The sequence below is a fragment of the Hemitrygon akajei genome, chromosome 10 (genome assembly GCF_048418815.1).
Source record: "Hemitrygon akajei chromosome 10, sHemAka1.3, whole genome shotgun sequence".
NCBI classification, from domain to species: domain Eukaryota; kingdom Metazoa; phylum Chordata; class Chondrichthyes; order Myliobatiformes; family Dasyatidae; genus Hemitrygon; species Hemitrygon akajei.
In genome coordinates, this window is record NC_133133.1 from 150,945,680 (window position 1) to 150,962,684 (window position 17,005).

The following is a 17,005-nucleotide window of genomic DNA, read 5'->3' on the forward strand; positions in this document are numbered from 1 at the left end:
ATTCCCAATTACATCAACATTTCTCTTCTCTGCCTGCTTTTGAATGGCTGCCTGAACTATGGTGCTACGGCTTGGTCGATCATTCTCCCCATTGACCTGACCCTCATCCTCACAAGGAACAACTGTCTCAGACCTGTTGAACATGTTCAAGGGCTGAGGATCCTGCCTCACTCACAGTTACATCCTCTTGTCCCTGGCCAGCGACCGAATTTGAAGAGGTTAATCTAATGGACATGACTGTCTCCTAAAACACAGTGTCCAGATAACTCTCCCCCTCCCTGCTGCATTGTTGTGTTTGAAGCTCAGATTTCAGGTCACCAGCTTTGAGCTTAAGTCCCTCGAGCAGCTAATACTTGCTGCACATGTGGAATCAAGAACCACAATGGGATCCACCAGCTCCCACACTGTGCAACTACAACACATTACCTGATCCTGAATTTTATTTTATTTTATTTGATGTAATTTGGTATTCGTTCAGTTAACTACTAAATTTAAAAAAAGCAGCTCCTACCTGTTCTTGCCTGCCACTCACCTGTACGTCCTCGCTGAGGCCTCATGAGGCAGAACCTCAGATCTTAGATTCCTACACCGGCCTAATGACACAAAATTGCTCCAAAATGGCCTCTGAGACCTATGCCTCCACATCATTTTGCTGAACCCTTTTAAGCCAAAACCTTATTTCCCCAGTCCAATTCTGTCCCACTCTAACAATGGCTGCTCCCACAATAGTCATCCCGCTTAAACCTCATTTCTTTTTATAGGCCCATGTAAAACTCATATGTGGTAAGATCTGCTCTTTTCAATGGTTCCCGTTCTCGCACAGATCTTGCTCTTAATACTCCAAAGTGAAATAACTTAGTATCAATGGAATTTCAATTATTGCAAATCTGAAGCACACCAAGAATAAAAAATTCCCCATAAGTTCTGACTGGATACCCCTTCAATCACTTCAGAGTTAGGATATTCTTGAATAACCAGACAGTTTTTCTTAAGCCAGCAAGAACAGGGCACCATACTCAACCGTAAAGTTTTCCCAGTGGACTAATTTGAACAGAATGTTGCCAAAAATGGTCATGACATTGTGACATTGATTGATAAAACACACAAGTATTTGGACACTAACACCAGTAATTAAGACTTCCTTCTTTCATCTGCCGGTTCATGATGTGCGAGTTGAAAACACTATTGAACAATTTAAAAAACTTTTACTCATAGCTTCTAGCTTTTTATATATACTTATTTATTTAGAAATACAGTGCGAAACAGGGTCTTCTGGCTCAATAAGCTGTGCCACCTAGCAACCCACCTACTTAACCCTTCTCTAATCACTGGACAATTTACAATGACCAATTAGCCGACAAACTGGTACGTCTTTGGACTGTGGGAGGAAACCGGAGCACCCAGAGGAAACCTACATGGTCATGGGGAGAAACCTTATAGATGGCGTTGAACTCTGAACTGCAATGTCCCGAGCTATAATAGTGTTACACCAACCGCTACACTACCATTGTGCGCCATAGTGTTCACATGTCACTACTATAGTGTAAAGGGTGACAATGTAGCATAGTAGTTAGTATAATGATTTATTGTGCCAGAGATTGGGGTTCAACTCCTGCCGTTGACTGATTGAAGACATCAGTTGTGTGACCCACTGAAAATTGTTGCTGGATTTCCCTGTGCTGAAACTGATGTGTTGCCTTTTTCTTAAATTTCTCTGCACATGTCGTCCTCTATAGAGCCGTAGAGCTCTGCGGCACAGATAAAGGACCTTCAGCCCATCTAGTCCATGCGAAACTATAATTCTGCCTGGTCCTATTGACCTGTACCTGGATCATAGCCCACCAAAGCCCACCCATCCATATACTTGCCCAACCTTCTCTTAAATATTGCAATCAAACCCACATCCACCACTTCCGCTGGCAGCTGGTGTGACGCCGTGAGGTTCAAACAGTGGGAAAGGCACACACACAGGCCAGGTATTGAACGAGCACAGCAGCCACCCAGCCTGCCACAATAAAAGCTGCAATTGCACCTTATTTAAGAGAGTACTTACACACTGCACCGCTACTGAACTTCGGGCTAGCGAAGAGATCCCTTATTCAAAGTGCTCCCCGGCCTGCACCCCGCCTTGTGCAACTGGATCCTGGACTTCCTGTCAGATTACTGGCAGGTAGTAAGGATGGGCCCCCTCACCTCTGCCCCTCTAACCCTCAAACCCCAGGGCTGTGTCCTGAGCCCCCTCCTCTACTCCCTTTACACCCACAACTGTGTGGCCAGGCACAGCTCCAATCTGTTGATCAAATTTGCAACGGCTCGACATTGATAGGCCTTATTTCCAACAATGAGACACCCTGCAGAGGCGAAGTCAATGCTCTGACACAGTGGTGCCAAGAAAACAACCTCTCCCTCAATGTCGAAAAAAAATGAAAGAGTTTATCGTGGATTACAGGAGGAACAGAGACAGGCTAGTCCCTATTGAGATCAATCGGACTGTAGTTGAGAGGGTGAGTGATTTCAAGTTCCTCAGTATACACATCACCAAGGATCTCACCTGGACAGTACATACTGGCTGTGTGGTGGAAAAAGCACAACAGCACCTCTTTCACCTCAGATGGCTGAAGAAGTTTGGCATGAGTCCCAGAATCCTCAGGACTTTTTACAGGGGCACCATTGAGAGCATCCTGACTGGCTGTATCACTGCCTGGTACAGGAACTGTACTTCCCTCATTCGTAGGGCACTGCAGAGAGTGCAGCCCAGCACATCTACAGTAGCAGGAGCATAAAAATGGCCTGGAGGATCATCAGGAACTCCAGTAACCCCAACCACAAAATGCTTCAGCTGTTTCCATCTAGAAAATGCTACTGCAGTATTAAGGCCAGGACCAACAGGCTCCAGGACAGCTTCTTTCACCAGGCCATCAGAGTTATCAATACACATCGATCTGAGGGCATAGCTGACTGTACATACAAAACAATTCTATATACAGTCTTAGTGTTTGGGCAATATCCTCCCATATTTCCCTTCCTTATTGCTTGTACATAGCAATGGAGATGCAACGTAAAGATTTTAACTCTCTCATGTCCCATTCTTCTGGTGGACTGATTTTGGCTCTTGCTATACTTTTGTCTTAATATATCTGCAGAAGCCCTTGGGATTCTCCTTCACCTTTCCTGTAATGCAATAGGATTTTATCTTGTTAATCAGCCTCATGTATGGCACCTTATCAAATGCCTTCTGGAAATCCAAGTAAAGGACATCCACTGCCTCTCCTTTGCTCACCCTGCTTGTTACTTCCTCAAAGTCCTCCAACAGATTTGTCAAGCAAAATTTCCTTTTACAGAAATCATACTGGCCTTTTTTTTTTAACCAGGACCTCAATAGACCTCAAAAACCAAGGTTCCCTAAACCTCTAGCCTTATCTTTTATTTTAACAGGAACATACAAGCACTGTACTCCCAATATTTCACTTTTGAAGATAACCCAGATACTAAGCATCCCTTTGTCAGAAAACAATCTATCCTAGACAATGTATTTCAGATGCCATGAAAATTGTCTTTTCTCCAGTTTAGAAGCTCAACCCAAGTACCAGACCTATCCTATTCCATAAATGTCTTGAAATTAATGGAATTATGATCACTGGATCCAAAGTGTTGCCCTACACGGTCTTCTTTCACCTATATATGATTTCTGGAGCTGGTACTTAAAGTGACATATCACAAGCAATACTCTTATACTGAGTGGAGAGAATTAGTGCTCCAACAAATGGATGCTGTATAGTTGGGAGAGAGTTCCCATGAGCCTAAAGAATACCATCTCCCACGGGGGGTTTATTGCAAATGCATAGGGCTCCCGGATAGTCCCTAGGGATACAGCACTAAAGGCAATGAAGTTATCAGGAAACTTCTCTAAGGAGATAAGTACAGTCTATGTATGGGAACGCTTCTGCTGCCTGCTCCTTGGTATTGAAGGGAAATTTGGAACATAGAACCATAGAACATTACAGCACAGAAACAGGCCTTTTGGCCCTTCTTGGCTGTGCTGAACCATTTTTCTGCCTAGTCCCACCTAGTCCTGCCTAGATCATGTTTATACAAACTGATGTGGTACTTTCGAAGCCACCCCACACCCTCAAATTGTGTTCTGACTACATCTTCATAACATTAATGCCAGCATACCAACTGCTGTTGAAAATGGAGAAACCAGTCAAGAGGAACATCACTGTATGGCCTAATGAGGCAATCACTATTCTTCAGGACTGTTTTGAATGGTTTAACTAGCAGATGTTCAAGGAAGCCACCACAAAAACAGAAGACACAAATCTCAAGGAACAAGCCTCATCGGTCACCAGTTACATCAACAAGTATGTAGATGATGTTGGTGTGTCAAAAAGTGTGAACTCACAGCCCAACTAGAAGTCCTGGCTGAACACACAGATGCACACCTTACTAAAAGCCCAGGGAATTGTTGTCAAATCTAGAGACAAAGCAGCTTCTAGAGCAGTCAAGGAAAACCTCATCTTAGGCATCAAGAGGACAAAAAGCACCTATGCACAAAAAAAAATCCAAGAACACCTGTCCAATAATGATCCCCCACATATGTAGTGATGCAAAAAGGGTATAATGACTATGCAAGGAGAAACAGCACCAACTGTACCGGTGACACTTCTCACCTTAACGCTCTAAACAACTTTCGAAACAAGCAACATACGATAATGCTAGCCATGAAAACTATATCCTTCGAAGTGAGCAGCCACTCTCTGTAATAGCAGCGGATGTGAGAAGGACTCTGTAGGGATTCAACTCCATTTTGTTGCCGGGCCAGGCAACATCCCAGATTGAGTACCTTGGAAGTGTGCACACCCGCTCACTGATGTCTTCACAGGCATCTTCAATACTTCACTCAATCTAGACTGCTGTTCCCACATGCTTCAAATCAGTCATGATCATCCATGTACCGAAGAACTCCACATCTTCAACACTAAACAACAACCCAGTGGCAGTGACACCAATCATAAAATGCGTTGAACAACATTTATCAAAAACGCTTTTCAAAAAATCCATTCCTGCTATACTGGATATTCACCAATACCGACAGAACCACTCTCCACATCACGTATGAAGCACAGGTAGCATACAGTGTTCATGGTTTGACATATATCATAAATATAGCTTATTATTTATTAACTTATTTGTGGTAATATTACCTTATGTATTGTGTGAAATTGCATGTACTGTGAAGTGCACCTTGGTCTGGAGGACTGCTGTTTCATTTAGCAGTATGCATGTATACTGTTGAATGATGATAAACTTTATCTTGAATTTTGTTACCTTTATTTTTATATTGTTATGACCCCAGCCCCCTCCTTTGTGAGATTCGCAAGAGCCCTAGTCAAGGGGGGGTCAAAATGACCCAAGAGAGAGAGGGAGACGTGCTGAAGACCACGTTCCCCCGGGAAGCAGAATAAAGCGACTCTTTGACTATTGTCTCATGAAGACCACGTGTAAAGCCCTCGGGCAAAGTGGGCTGGTTGAGAGAGATTGACACCGGCGGTCCCGTGAGGAAGTATAAAGGAGGGTCTGGGGGGGAGGACCCCTTCAGACGCACCAGAAGACGCCCTTGAGATCCTGCGACAGCGTTTTGAGAGCGACAGCTGGTGGTGGGGTTCGTGTGCGTCTTTTCCTTGCCTGGGATTGGCGACCTCACCATGGAAGAACGGCCTAGCTACAGGGGAAGCCACAGATGAGAGTCCATTCCCCAACGAGACTTCCGACTACCTCCTACAGGTTGGAAAACCTGTCGGGTAAATGTTTCATTCTCTCTCTCTCTTTCTAACAAAAGTGCACCAACGCAACACCACGACAATGGCAGCTGGTGGAACTGCAGTGACCGCAAAAAGACTTTGAAATATCCAGTAAACAATATATATCTACATTACCCCTAGACAACGATAGAGCTTATTTCTGATTGATTATTACTATACCTGTGCTTTAGATTGAGTTGTGACGACGTACATGATCTGAATGTTTTGTATTAACCATGCGTTTGTGCCCCTTTATAAATAAAAACGTTTGAAAATAGTAGCATCAGGCTTCGGTGGATCCATCTATCTTTGCTGGAAAACTACCCAGTTACTGGGGAACGTAACAAGTGGGTTGCTCGTCCCGGATTTGAAACCAAAGGGGAGGGTCAGTGAATCGGGCTGTAAGTCCAAACTTAAATCTGGTTACGCAGGTAGCCAGACAGGAAACCAGCAAAAATGGATGTGGGTGAATTTATGAGAAATCCGACTGTAGAGGCGCTAAGGACGGCTACCAAATCAGACTTGGTAAATCTGGCAAAGGGGTTAGGCCTCGCAGAGGTGAGGTCATCAATGAAAAAGCAGGAAGTGCGAGGGGTCATAAATCAGTATTACATTGAAAAGGAGGTGTTTGCAGCGGAGGATTTGGAAAATATCCCTGAAAAGAGATTAGCGAGTGGGACAGATCAGGTAGAGTTGGAGAAAGTAAGGTTGGAACATGATCTTCAAGTAAAGCAGCTAGAAGCAGCTGCAAAGGAAAAGGAACGGGCTGCAAAGGAAAAGGCTGAAGAACGAGCTGAAAAGGAAAGGGAGCAGGTGTTCAAACTAAAGGAATTAGAGATGAAATGGGGTCATGAGCTCCAGCTAAAGCAGCTAGAAGCAGAAGAGAAAGAGAAACAAAGGAGCCATGAATTGGAGCTGGACAGGCGAAAGCAAGAGCGAAGAGCTCAAGGGCAAGAGAGAGAGAGGAGGGGTTTGATGTTAGTCGGGCGTTGAGGTTGGTCCCCCCCTTCGAGGAGATGGATGTTGATAGTTATTTCTTGCTTTTTGAAAAGGTGGCAGTGAATCAGAAGTGGCCCAGAGAGCAGTGGGTGGCGTTGTTACAAAGTGTATTACGAGGGAAAGCACAGCGGGCATATGCCGCGTTGCCCCCAGAAGGGGAAGGGAATTATGATCAAGTAAAGGAGGCCATTCTCCGAGGTTACGAGTTAGTACCTGAGGCGTATAGACAAAGGTTCCGAAATTTAAGGAAAGGGTGGAATCAAACGTATACCGAGCTAGCCCATGAGAAGGGTGTGCTCTTGGACCGTTGGTGCACCGCGGAAAAGGTGGCCGAGAATTATGGGCGTATCAGGGAGTTATTTTTGATTGAGGAATTTAAAGGTTGTGTTCCGGAAGAGATCCGGATGTATTTGAATGAGAGGACGAATCAGTCCATCTCAGAAATTGCTAGGTTCGCAGATGAATATGCCCTAACCCACAAGACAAAGTTTTCCTTGCCAAAAAGTTACCAGAGAGACCGTGGGAACGGTAGAGAAAGTCCGCCGGCTGAGTCGGAGATCCCGCTGGGAGTTAGTGGTAAAATTGAGGAGGAGAGGCAAGACGGCAGGACAGGTCCTAGCTTGACCTGTTTTAATTGTGGAAAGGTGGGTCATATTGCATCTAAATGCTTTGCTCCGAGAAAGGAGCCAGAGAGAGGGAAAGCAGCGATCCCTATCGGGTGTGCAGTGGTAATCAGAAAATCGGCAAGAGGGTCCCAGGGGAGCAGAGAGCGCGAGGGGTCGGAGATTTATATGTCACACGGAACCGTGTCTGTGAGGAAGGGGGACCCGCCAATTCCCGTACGGATTTGGAGAGACACGGGGGCGGAGCTATCATTAATTAGCCATAACGTATTACAATTCGGACCTCCGACAGGCGAGGTAGCCCTGAGAGGAATAGGAAAAGGGACAGAAAGGGTGTCTTTGCGTAGGGTCATTTTGGATTGTGAGCTGGTGTATGGATCAGTTGAAATGGGGGTGCCATCAGAATTCCCGAGAACTGACGTGGATGTCCTCCTTGGGAACGATTTAGCAGGAGGAAACGTTTGGTCGGCCATGACTATGACCCGCCGACCGGTGCGTGATGAGGCCCCGCCCATAGAGTCCCCGAGCTATCCTGCATGCGCGGACACTCACAGCCTGTCGAGAGCGGCAGCTGAGAACAGGAGCAGTTTAAAATTGGCCAGTTTTGATTTGGCCCAGACGTCTTTACCGACCCTGTGCCACGAGGGTTTCGAGGGGGGTAAAACGAGGAATAGTAACGTAAAAGGGGGTAAGGGAGAGAAGGTAGAACTGCCCTTAGCGAAGAAAAAGGTCCTAGAGGTAGGATATAAAGATGAGAAACAGATAAAGCTGTTAAAGGGTCCAGGGTTGGACATGGATGATCTGTCTGGTTTGGCAGGACTGTTTGAAGAAGTTGAAAATTCTAAAGGTGTTCCTGATAATGAAATGAGGGCAGTCCTAGATGAAAAGGATGCCATTACCTTGAAGAAGTCTGCTGGGTTGGCAGATGGGGTTGTTTCAGCCCGCGGGGTTGAGTTTACTCCGGAAGTGAGTTGCCCAGAGAGTAACTGGGAGGATCAGGGGAACTTAGAATTTGAAAAGGGTACGGGTATTGAAAGCCTGGAAGAGGCCAATGCCCCGTTTGAGTGTGTCCAAGATGGGGATGCACGTAGTCCTGAACCTAGTCACGGAGCTCAGAAAAAGTCTGAGGTATTTGACTCAGCTGGACGAGACGGTCGTCCTTTTGGAGCAGATAGACTTGGTTCAGGAAAGAAGGGGTTAACCTTGGGAAGTGTGAGTTCCCAGATGGTTGTGCTGAAGGGGGTGTTCAGAGTTAATGTGGAGTTTACGAATGGGGAGATAACTGTTGTTGTGGAGGAGAACGGTAAATCTGTAGTTCCCAAATCGAATGAAAAAAAGTTAAAGTCTAGATTGATGCCTGCGCATCGATTACAGGTTGATTTGGAATGTAAGGGTGCCTCACAAGCTATTATTATTCAAGAAAGCGCTGTGAGGAAGCCAAAATTTAAATGCGGCCGGAGAAAAAGGTTTGAACTGAAACATATCAGCCTGCATGGTCTTGACAAAAGGGTTAACTACCTGTGTAGCATTAAAGAATTAGGTGGAAATTCCCATGATGGACTAGGTTGGGGACACGGAGTTAAGAGAATAACCCTCGTGGAAAGGAAAGGCGGGAGAGTACCTCGCCAAATTACTCAAGTTCCCCATGGGGAGACTCTCCGGAAAAGAGGCGATGGTTAATAGAAAATGCCATTTTTAAACAGCAACGCCGGTTGTACGGGTTTGCGCCAAAGCCTGTGACTAATAAAGACAACCCCTTTGGAGACCTGCCGGTGAAATAACACGACCGAAACAATTAGTATTTGTATAAACTTTTGTAGATGCACCTAAGCTAAGATCACACCTCCTTAGTTTTGTTGCTGAAGAAAATAAATAAATAGGTGGTTATTGAGCTGAAGTTTGATGCTACCAGACTTTAGTACGGTACGCGATGTTAAGATATTAAAGAAAGGGACACTGTAATTGTTACCTGTTTAGATACTGACTTGAATGTATAACGGTAGTACTCTGTGAAGAGAGGAGCTTGTGTATTGTGTTAGAAAAAAAAATCCTATAAGACTCTGTACCAACTTGTTTTTAACCGCTGGTAAAAAACTTTTAAGAAGGCAGGTGTTATGACCCCACCCCCCTCCTTTGTGAGATTCGCAAGAGCCCTAGTCAAGGGGGGGTCAAAATGACCCAAGAGAGAGAGGGAGACGTGCTGAAGACCACGTTCCCCTGGGAAGCAGAATAAAGCGACTCTTTGACTATTGTCTCATGAAGACCACGTGTAAAGTCCTCGGGCAAAGTGGGCTGGTTGAGAGAGATTGACACCGGCGGTCCTGTGAGGAAGTATAAAGGAGGGTCTGGTGGGGAGGACCCCTTCAGACGCACCAGAAGACGCCCTTGAGATCCTGCGACAGCGTTTTGAGAGCGACAGCCGGTGGTGGGGTTCGTGTGCGTCTTTTCCTTGCCTGGGATTGGCGACCTCACCATGGAAGAACGGCCTACCTACAGGGGAAGCCACAGATGAGAGTCCATTCCCCAACGAGACTTCCGACTACCTCCTACAGGTTGGAAAACCTGTCGGGTAAATGTTTCATTCTCTCTCTCTCTTTCTAACAAAAGTGCACCAACGCAACACCACGACAATGGCAGCTGGTGGAACTGCAGTGACCGCAAAAAGACTTTGAAATATCCAGTAAACAATATATATCTACATTACCCCTAGACAACGATAGAGCTTATTTCTGATTGATTATTACTATACCTGTGCTTTAGATTGAGTTGTGACGAAGTACATGATCTGAATGTTTTGTATTAACCATGTGTTTGTGCCCCTTTATAAATAAAAACGTTTGAAAATAGTAGCATCAGGCTTCGGTGGACCCATCTATCTTTGCTGGAAAATTACCCGGTTACTGGGGAACGTAACAATATAATGTACATGTAGCATACCTGCTGGGGATTCATGGCAATCCTATGGGTAGTCATCAGAATGAGAGATGAATAATGATCCCAAGATAAATATATTTAGATCAAGAGGGAGATGTTGGCCAGAAAGATCTACAGTCTACAAGTCAGTGAATTTGAGTGAATCAAGGACAGTGGAAGTAGACAGAACAATTGTTTTTGTTCTTGCATGAGGTCAAAAGAATAGAGGTTGCCATTTTGTTAAGCTACTCTGCATCCTCCATTTTTTGAACTGCTGTTGCTTGGTTGAATCAGTGTTTTAAAGTAAACATAATGATGCCCCTAGTAATCTGCTGGACAAGAGATAATTTCCAAATGAGAAGTTATTTGTGAGGTGCTCTTTGGTTAGATATATCATGTAAATTTGTGAAAGGTGGGTTCTGTGTTTGACTTGAGAGATTTGAGATGGTTAGTGATTTGGTAAATGATGTAGAACAAAGGGCCATAAAATCACCAGTTGTCATTTGTGGAAGAAGGGCAATAATTGGATGCTGGCTCAGACTAGAGCCAATAGGAGATGTTACAGATCAGTCAGATGGTCCGTTGCCAATAACACTGAAATGCAACATTTGAACTGATGAAGAATGAATATAAAAGAAGAGGCTCTGAATGCAAAGTAGTGACAACTCTCCCGAGACCAGTCATCGCAGATGTTGAATACCCCGTGGGCATGTTGAGATTAGATCAAGACTATGAAGAACATATGGCCAGTATAGATTCCTTCTATGGGTACTACCCTTTCTATTATTTGACTGTTCATGGAGGGGCAGGAAAACTTGGTAGGTGTGCACACTGGTACTTGGTTGTGTAAATTCGCTTCTGTTGAGACAATAAAGGTACATGTCAGTAATTACAGAATCTCTCTGTGCCTCTCTTATCATTGTTACTAAGGAGTAAATCCTTGTAACAATTTGAAATTGAACTTGACTGATGCCATAGCATCTGTCATGCACCTGTCCCTGACACAGCTAGAAAACAAGGACCCTTATGTCAGAATGCTTTTTATGGACTTCAGTTCGACATTCAACATTATTGTCCCACAGACCTTGGTGACCAAACTCCTACCCCTCAGTCTAACAGCACCACTATGCAGCTGAGTGTTGGGCTTCTTAACACACAGATCTCATATAGTCAAGATGTGCAACCGCTCCTCCCTCCCCATCATCCTCAACTCAGGTGCCCCCCTAGGGCTGTGTGCTGAGCCCATTACTGTGCACTCTGCTCACATATGACTGCATGGTCAAACACCCGAATAATCACACTGTCAAGTTCACCAATGACACAACAGTAGTGGAACTCATCACCAGCAACGCTGAGATGGCCTGCAGAGAGGATACCTGGTGCCAGGCAGATTCCTCAATGTTAACAAGACAAATAAGATGGTTATTGACTTCAGGAGAACTGGAACTACTCACATCCTCTATACATCAGCAGCACAGCACTGCAAACTTCGTGCAGTTTCATACTTCCGGCAGTGCACATCTCGCAGTCCCAGAGCACAACCAACAAAATCATGAAAGCTCACCAATGCTTCTACCTTTTGAGGAGTCTGAAGAGAGCCGGATTATGCACTCACAACCTTCTACAGATGCATAGTAAAGAGCATCCTGCCAAGCTACGTCACTGCAGGGTATGGAAATTGCCCTGTGGTCAAAAGGAAATCTCTACAATGGGTAGTCAAAACTGTTCAAATCATCAGCCTACCCATCACCAATGACACAGATACCGAAAGGTACAGGAGAATGGACAATGATATCCTGAAGGATCTCACCCACCCTGCTCATGGACTGTTTGTCCCACTCCCTCAGGGAGGTGGCAATGTAACATCCACGCCAGGAACACCAGACTCAAAAACAGTTACTTTCCCCAAGCAGTAAGGCTGATCAACACCCCAATCCACTAACTCCACCACTACTTTGTTATTTCCTATCAGTCACCAATGTACAGCCTAGCATCACTTTATGGACATGCAATTAATGTATGTAAGCTATCTTATGTATTTATACTTATTGTGTGTTTTCTTTTGTATTTTGTGCTACATCAGATCTGGAGTAATAATTATTTCATTCTGCTTACATTAAGGCTGGCCAATACCTCCATGACTTTATCATTTCCTGACAGAGTCACCTTATGTACAAACACTCCCATACCTAGTGTCACCTTCTATACATACAATCAACCTTGGTATAAAAACTATCTTATGTATTTATAGTGTTATTTTTTACTGTTATGCTTGATGGAGTTTTTTGTGCTCCATCGGACCTGGAGTTACAATTATTTTGTTTTCCTTTACACTTGTGTACTGGAAGTGACATTAAACAACCTTGAATTTTGAATCTAATTTTTCCTCATTGACCCTGCAACGATCAAGAATCTTTAAATTTGGAAGTTGTGTTCCAATAATTTGTTCCAATAAAACTCTTAAATTTGTCCAAAAAGGTTGAATTTTAAAACAAGACCAAGTAGAGTGTAAAAAAGTACCAATTTCTTGATTACATCGGAAACATTGATCAGATAAATTTGGGTTTAATCTATTTATTTTTTGTGGTGTAATGTATAATTGCTGTAAAAAATTATATTGCACTAATCTTAGCCGGACATTTGTTGTATTTGTCATACTGTCAAGACATAGTCTTGACCAACTTGTTTCTTCAATTTTAATATTCAAATCACTTCCCATTTTTGTCTGGACTTATGAATTCCTTGTTTAATTGCCTGTTTTTGAATCAAACTATACATACAAGAAATAATTTTTTAAATTTTTCCTTTTTGAATTAAAGTTTCTATTTCATTAGGTTTCGGCAGTAACATTGTTTGACCCAATTTATCTCTTAAATAAGCCTTCAATTGGAAATAACAAAAAAGAGTGTTGTTTGATATTTCCAACATTATTTTTACTAGGCGATATTGAAGGGATAAAACCGAAATCCAAACTGAATAAATATCAGAAAGAATTCATAAAAATTGCATTGGCAGTAGCCAAAAAGGCTATTGTAGTTACTTGGAAATCGGATTCATACTTAAGTACAGATCATTGGAAGAATGAAATTTTCAGCTGCATTCCACTTGAAAAAATTACTTATAATTTAAGAGATAAATATGAAATATTTCTGAAAATTTGGCGCCCTTATTTACAAAAGATAGGATTAAATATATAGGTGCTCCGAAGATAAAATTATTGGTTATTTGGGGAAAGAAATAAATATATATACTAAAGTTATTACGAACTCCGTGGAGCATGTGGGGATCTTCCGATATCCAGGCACTCTTTCTTTCTTTCTTTTTTCTTCTCTCATTTTTTTCTCTTTCTACAGGGATATGTTGGGGGAGGGGTCAAGGGGAGGGGGGAAGGGTTGATAATTTTTTTCCCCTTTTGTAACCATTTGAAAATTCAATTAAAAAAATAATCTTTAAATTTAAGCAATCTTAAACAATCTTGAAGTTCCTAATGCAGCATTGAGCACCAGACTTTGAGATGAGACGGAGATCTGGAATGACCCGGAGGTGAGAGATTTCACTATGCTCAGCAATCGAATGTGTGGGTTTGTCCTTAAGATCACAAAGAGGTCAAAGATTTCAGTGAGGTCACAGAGTGCAGCCTGAGTGGTGTCCCTTTACAAAACATGTTTTTGTTTTAAGAAATGGGGTGACTGAAGTATTGTTGTCCATTAAATAATTGTTTCTCAAAGCAGAAAATCTTAAAGCAGCAAGGATGGTGCATTAGACCACATTAGCATCATGTGGGGGAGTTTTACCAAGAAAAATAAAAAGCGCTGGTGTTAACAAAGATCAAAGATCAACCTTCTTCACCACTTACGTTCACATGTATGAGGAATTTGTTGTGGTGTGTTGGCATGACATGCATCAAAAACAACATTCAACAATGGTAAAGAATAAAGAATTATATAAAGTTTGAGGTTGAAAATGTGCATAAATCCACACTGTAAATAGCAGCATGTATTTACAATGTCAACAGCATAACAAGAGGTTTGAAGTGCAGTAACTGAGATAACAGATAGAGGGAGGTGGGGTGGGGGCTAACTGGAATGGTTGATCCATTTTCAATTTTGAACATTCAACACATCCAATTTTCAAGAGCACAGCAGCAACTTTTTCTGGAGTCGCATGAATGGGCATATTGAATTGCAGTGAAGCTCCGAAGCGTGTTGCATTTTCCAGATGTGCCTCCTCCACCCCGTCCATATTTGCTCCATCCTCCTTTGAAACTTTTATCTGCATCTGTGCTTCCTTTTGCTACCAGTGTGCTATATGATTTAGCTCAAAGTAGGCACCTTCCTCAGTAGATATCAGCAAGGTGTCAGCCTTGGCACAGTGGATAGGGTGTTGGTTGACGTGAAGGAGGCTGCTGGCCTCCCATCTGATAATGTTTCAGAGACAAGTACAGAACATTGGGTGGAGGCACAAGAGGCTGTCGGTACTGGCAGGTGTTGGTTGTTGCAGGAAATCTAAGCAGATACCCTAGTGCAGTACTAACTGGGTGCTTTCATGCAAATGTGCAGAATTCTAGATGTGATATTAAACCAAAGCTTACCATTACTCATTTAGTCATAAAAATAATCATAATATTCTTTCAAAACACAACAGGAGAGCTAGCTCTGGTGTCCTCATCAATTTAATCATCATTACTAAATAGATTAACTATCATTATTAAAGCACACACAAAAGACTGGAGGAACTCAGCAGAGCAGACAGCTTCTGTGAAGGGAAATGAACAGGAGGCTATTTATTCCCCTCCATAGATGCTGTCCAACCCGCTCCAGGATTCCATTTGTTGCTCAAGATCTTCAGCCTTTGCAGAATCTCTTGTGTCTATCATTATTTCAATGCTATTTGTGTGATCTTGCTGTACAGAAATGGACACCATGTTTCCCATATTACAGCAGAAGCTCACATGAACAGTTTAATCCTTAGCCATTAAGTGTCTTGGGATGTTAAGAATGGGATACAAAACGTGTTCTTTAAACCAAGACTTTATTTTTCTTTCAAGAATCATTTTCACCAAGGTCCTTGTGCTGTCCTCCATACTGAGCATGGAGGGGAACTGTGTGCATTAGAAACAATTTTATTCCTTTTCCTGAAAGGCGCTGACAGCGGGAGCGGGCTGAATGTTGAATGGGCAGACAATGAGCTTCACGCTTCAACTTCTGAAGCTTTCTTGGCTGCCGGTGAACATCCTTTTAAGCAATATCCAATGGCCTTGTTAAGCAAGATACAAACAGAAACTCTACATGTTTTTGTAAAGAAATTGGGAAGATTGATCTGACATATGTTCTCCGTAGCTCACCTGAAAAGAGGAGCCCCGACTTTAAATATTACGTCCTCATGTCTACATTATATGTAATTTCAGGACATATTTCCATTTTCAGATAACCCCAGTTTGTTTTTGCATGTGAAAACTGAAGTTAGTTGACTTGGACATCTATTCAGAATTCACGGTATATGATTTAATTAGTTATACCCACGGAGTTGTCGACCTTCGTAGTATGATCGCCGTTCTAGGTGGAACACCCGATGCGACATCATCCTGCCTACAAATTCCCAATAGCTTCAAGTTGTATTACTAAATACAGCAAACTTTAAGTAATATTTCCATCCATATCTGCAGAATAATTAGTTCATAAGATTTGCAGTCAATTCTTACCACTCGTTATCTCTAGTATCTCTTTAAGCTATCCAGGACAGCAAGCAAATAAACAAGCGATCCAGGTTCTCCAGCAGGTTTTGGTCTGGGCACACACTAGGGTTAAAGGGCAGGGGTATTAACTCTGCACTGTGTCTGAGCGCAAATCCCTGTGGGTCACCTGAGCAACTCGGACATTACACAAACCTTTGGGCGGAGACCTGCAAACAAGGGCCACGGTCTGATTGGAAGCAAGAGGAGTTTGTCATGCACTGATTGGCGGGGATTCCCCGCTAGTGGGCGGTGTCTTACCAAGGCTGAAATTAACTTTTGATAAAAAGAAAAGTTTGTAGAAGTTTTAAGGGTAGAGTTAGGAATAGGGTCAGGGTAAAGGACAGACAGAGGAAAAAAGAAGTTGCAGTTTCCTACTACATCACCATCTAGCTGAAGAAAGTTGCCGGCGGAATCCCAACTGATCGCAGCGAAAGAGCTACGAGAGAGAAAACCCGGTACCCGCTCTGAAACTTCACGGAGGAAACCCAAGCACTGGAGCACGTTGTTTTCGGGCTTGAGTGACACAGCGTAAACCAGGGTAAAAATCTGGCAAGAAGACATTGAGGAATTTTCCCCAGACCAGAGACACTGGGTATCTGTGGACAATTAGAGTGGAACTACTAATAACAAACATCTTTAGACGACTGAGAGAAGAATCGGATATCATCACTTTTCCTAACTCGAAGCAAACATTGTCAAGTTCAGAAGGTTCGCATCCACCTCAGGGACCAGGTTTCATCACGTGCTTCCAATGAGAAGTTCCTTCACTCAGTAAAGCCTGAAGATTTGCTACTTGAACACTATGGGGATGTTGAGGAACATCTGGAGAGCCCGGAAATTGTTGTTGGTCATCTTGATCCCTCTTCTGACATTACCTCTGCCTGTCCTCTACCCTGACAGCGTAAGTGCACCATTTCATTCAGCCTTCGGACGCA

At 43.2% G+C, this 17,005-nt stretch overlaps 1 protein-coding gene across 2 annotated transcripts in view; it reads left to right on the plus strand.

The window, feature by feature from the left end:
* The first annotated feature begins 16,358 nt into the window (after window positions 1-16,358).
* Window positions 16,359-17,005, plus strand: part of LOC140734824 (solute carrier family 13 member 4-like) — an 85,827-nt gene continuing 85,180 nt past the window's right edge. For both annotated transcript variants that reach the window (XM_073059397.1, XM_073059398.1), the window contains exon 1: window positions 16,359-16,971. In XM_073059397.1, coding sequence (XP_072915498.1) covers window positions 16,873-16,971 — 99 coding nt within the window. In that variant the 5' untranslated portion in view covers window positions 16,359-16,872. The remainder of the gene's footprint in view (window positions 16,972-17,005) is intronic.